Source organism: Cyprinodon variegatus, unplaced genomic scaffold, assembly GCF_000732505.1.
Source record: "Cyprinodon variegatus isolate N-32 unplaced genomic scaffold, C_variegatus-1.0 Scaffold98, whole genome shotgun sequence".
In the NCBI taxonomy this organism is placed as follows: domain Eukaryota; kingdom Metazoa; phylum Chordata; class Actinopteri; order Cyprinodontiformes; family Cyprinodontidae; genus Cyprinodon; species Cyprinodon variegatus.
The window spans coordinates 763,207-764,840 of record NW_015150551.1 but is presented as its reverse complement, the minus strand read 5'-3'; the positions used below and the strand labels follow the sequence as shown (position 1 = coordinate 764,840).

The window sequence follows — 1,634 nt, the reverse complement described above, 5'->3', positions numbered from 1 at the left end:
ATAATTTTAATACATTTACATATATACATAATAATTTCAGGATACTCTGTAACAGTTATTATTACCTGCTGTTTAATATACCAAACTGTAGTTTGGTATATTATTATTATTATATTTGGTATTTGGTATATAACTGAGTTTAAACGTCCTTTCAATTTACGCATTGGAATATTATTGCTTTTCTGTTGTGATATACAAAAGCTGGAGCTAAAAAAAAGGAAAAACAACTTTATAAAAACAGGCATTTTTTGCCTACAGCTATAGTTAGTAAAATAAAATAAAAAAGACAATGGTAAAAAAAAATACTCCACCTATTTCTTATAATAATAATAAACATAATCCTCATTATCATATGAAAAAGATGAAGAAATCCAGCACTCATGTTACTTAGGTGCACTTAAAATATTATTCCCTTTTTTTGTTGCTATATATTCAAGAGTAATTTGTTGCAGCGTCATTCCTTTTTACTGTTAATTGGAGAATTATTTTACACTGAATAATGAATTGAAATACCATTTTAAGAAAAACATAAATAACAAAGCAATATTGGAATATAATCGACATATAGTAACCTTAACGTTAAGGGGGTATGCTTTGAGTTTTCTATTTTGTCCAAGTTGTTCAGTTCAAGATAAAATTGGTGAATAATAAATATATAAAATGATAAATTAAAGAATAAGTAAATAGGCAACTTAATATATTCTGAGGAAGGAAAGAAATGTAGGTAAACATATGGACCTTCGTTGTGCGCATGAGCGGCAGTCATCCGGCAGCAGTCCCACAATTAGATCTAGCCTGTGTCGATGTTTCCCCTCACAGAGCTGCTGGGTCAGAAGCCATCTTCTGCGGTGAGACTGTAAAAAAGGTGTGAAATAACTTTCCTTTACTCTTAAAATCTTACTGCAGTTCGTTCCCTCTGTGCCGCTTCACTGGGAGGAGCAGTTTAAAAAGCAAAAGCTTAAGGGAAGTTAATGGAAAAGTGTCGCCCCCCTCTGGTAACTTCCAGGTAGTGCAAAGTGGGAGCGACAGGATCCCTGCTGCACCGACGTTTTTCACTTTCATTTAATTATTTCAGGAATGTAAACATGACATAGATGAACACAGATATTTCCGTGTCACCATGGTTGTGATATTTCAAACAGCTAACAGAGTAAAAACTCTTGATACTCACGAGCAACTTCAAAGGTTGTTCATATATATGTTTGTTTTTCAGTTTTCTGTTAGGAGGGGAAAAACATGTATACACACGCCCGTATATATATATATATATATATATATATATATATATATATATATATATATATATATATATATATATATATATATTTGTATGTGTACATATGAAGCAAAGAGCAAAAGTTTCCCAGCTGGAAACAAAAGAGCTCCAAATGACCGTGAGTCCTTCTCCTTTTCCGATCGGACAGGGATCCAATAAAGCTGATCATTTCCGCTCAGCCTTTTGTCACAGATCCCAAAGAAAAGGGGGTAAAAAACAAATGGGTGTCATTCTGGAAACGGCCTAATTGTGTCTGGACGGCCATAAAGTCATTAAAACTGGAATGCCAGACAGTGTATAGCAGAGCAGGCGTTTTTATGACACTGTCTCTGGCCGAGTCTTTGAAGTTTGGGTCCAT

At 33.8% G+C, this 1,634-nt stretch overlaps 1 protein-coding gene across 1 annotated transcript in view; it reads right to left on the bottom strand.

The window, feature by feature from the left end:
* Positions 1 to 1,634, bottom strand: part of LOC107084334 (homeobox protein Hox-A7-like) — a 4,141-nt gene extending 2,507 nt beyond the window's left edge. Inside the window, exons 1-2 of the mRNA XM_015374129.1 lie at positions 1,564 to 1,634; positions 1,394 to 1,456 (exon numbers count right to left, since the gene is read on the bottom strand). Of these exons, the coding sequence (XP_015229615.1) occupies positions 1,394 to 1,456; positions 1,564 to 1,634 (134 nt within the window). The remainder of the gene's footprint in view (positions 1 to 1,393; positions 1,457 to 1,563) is intronic.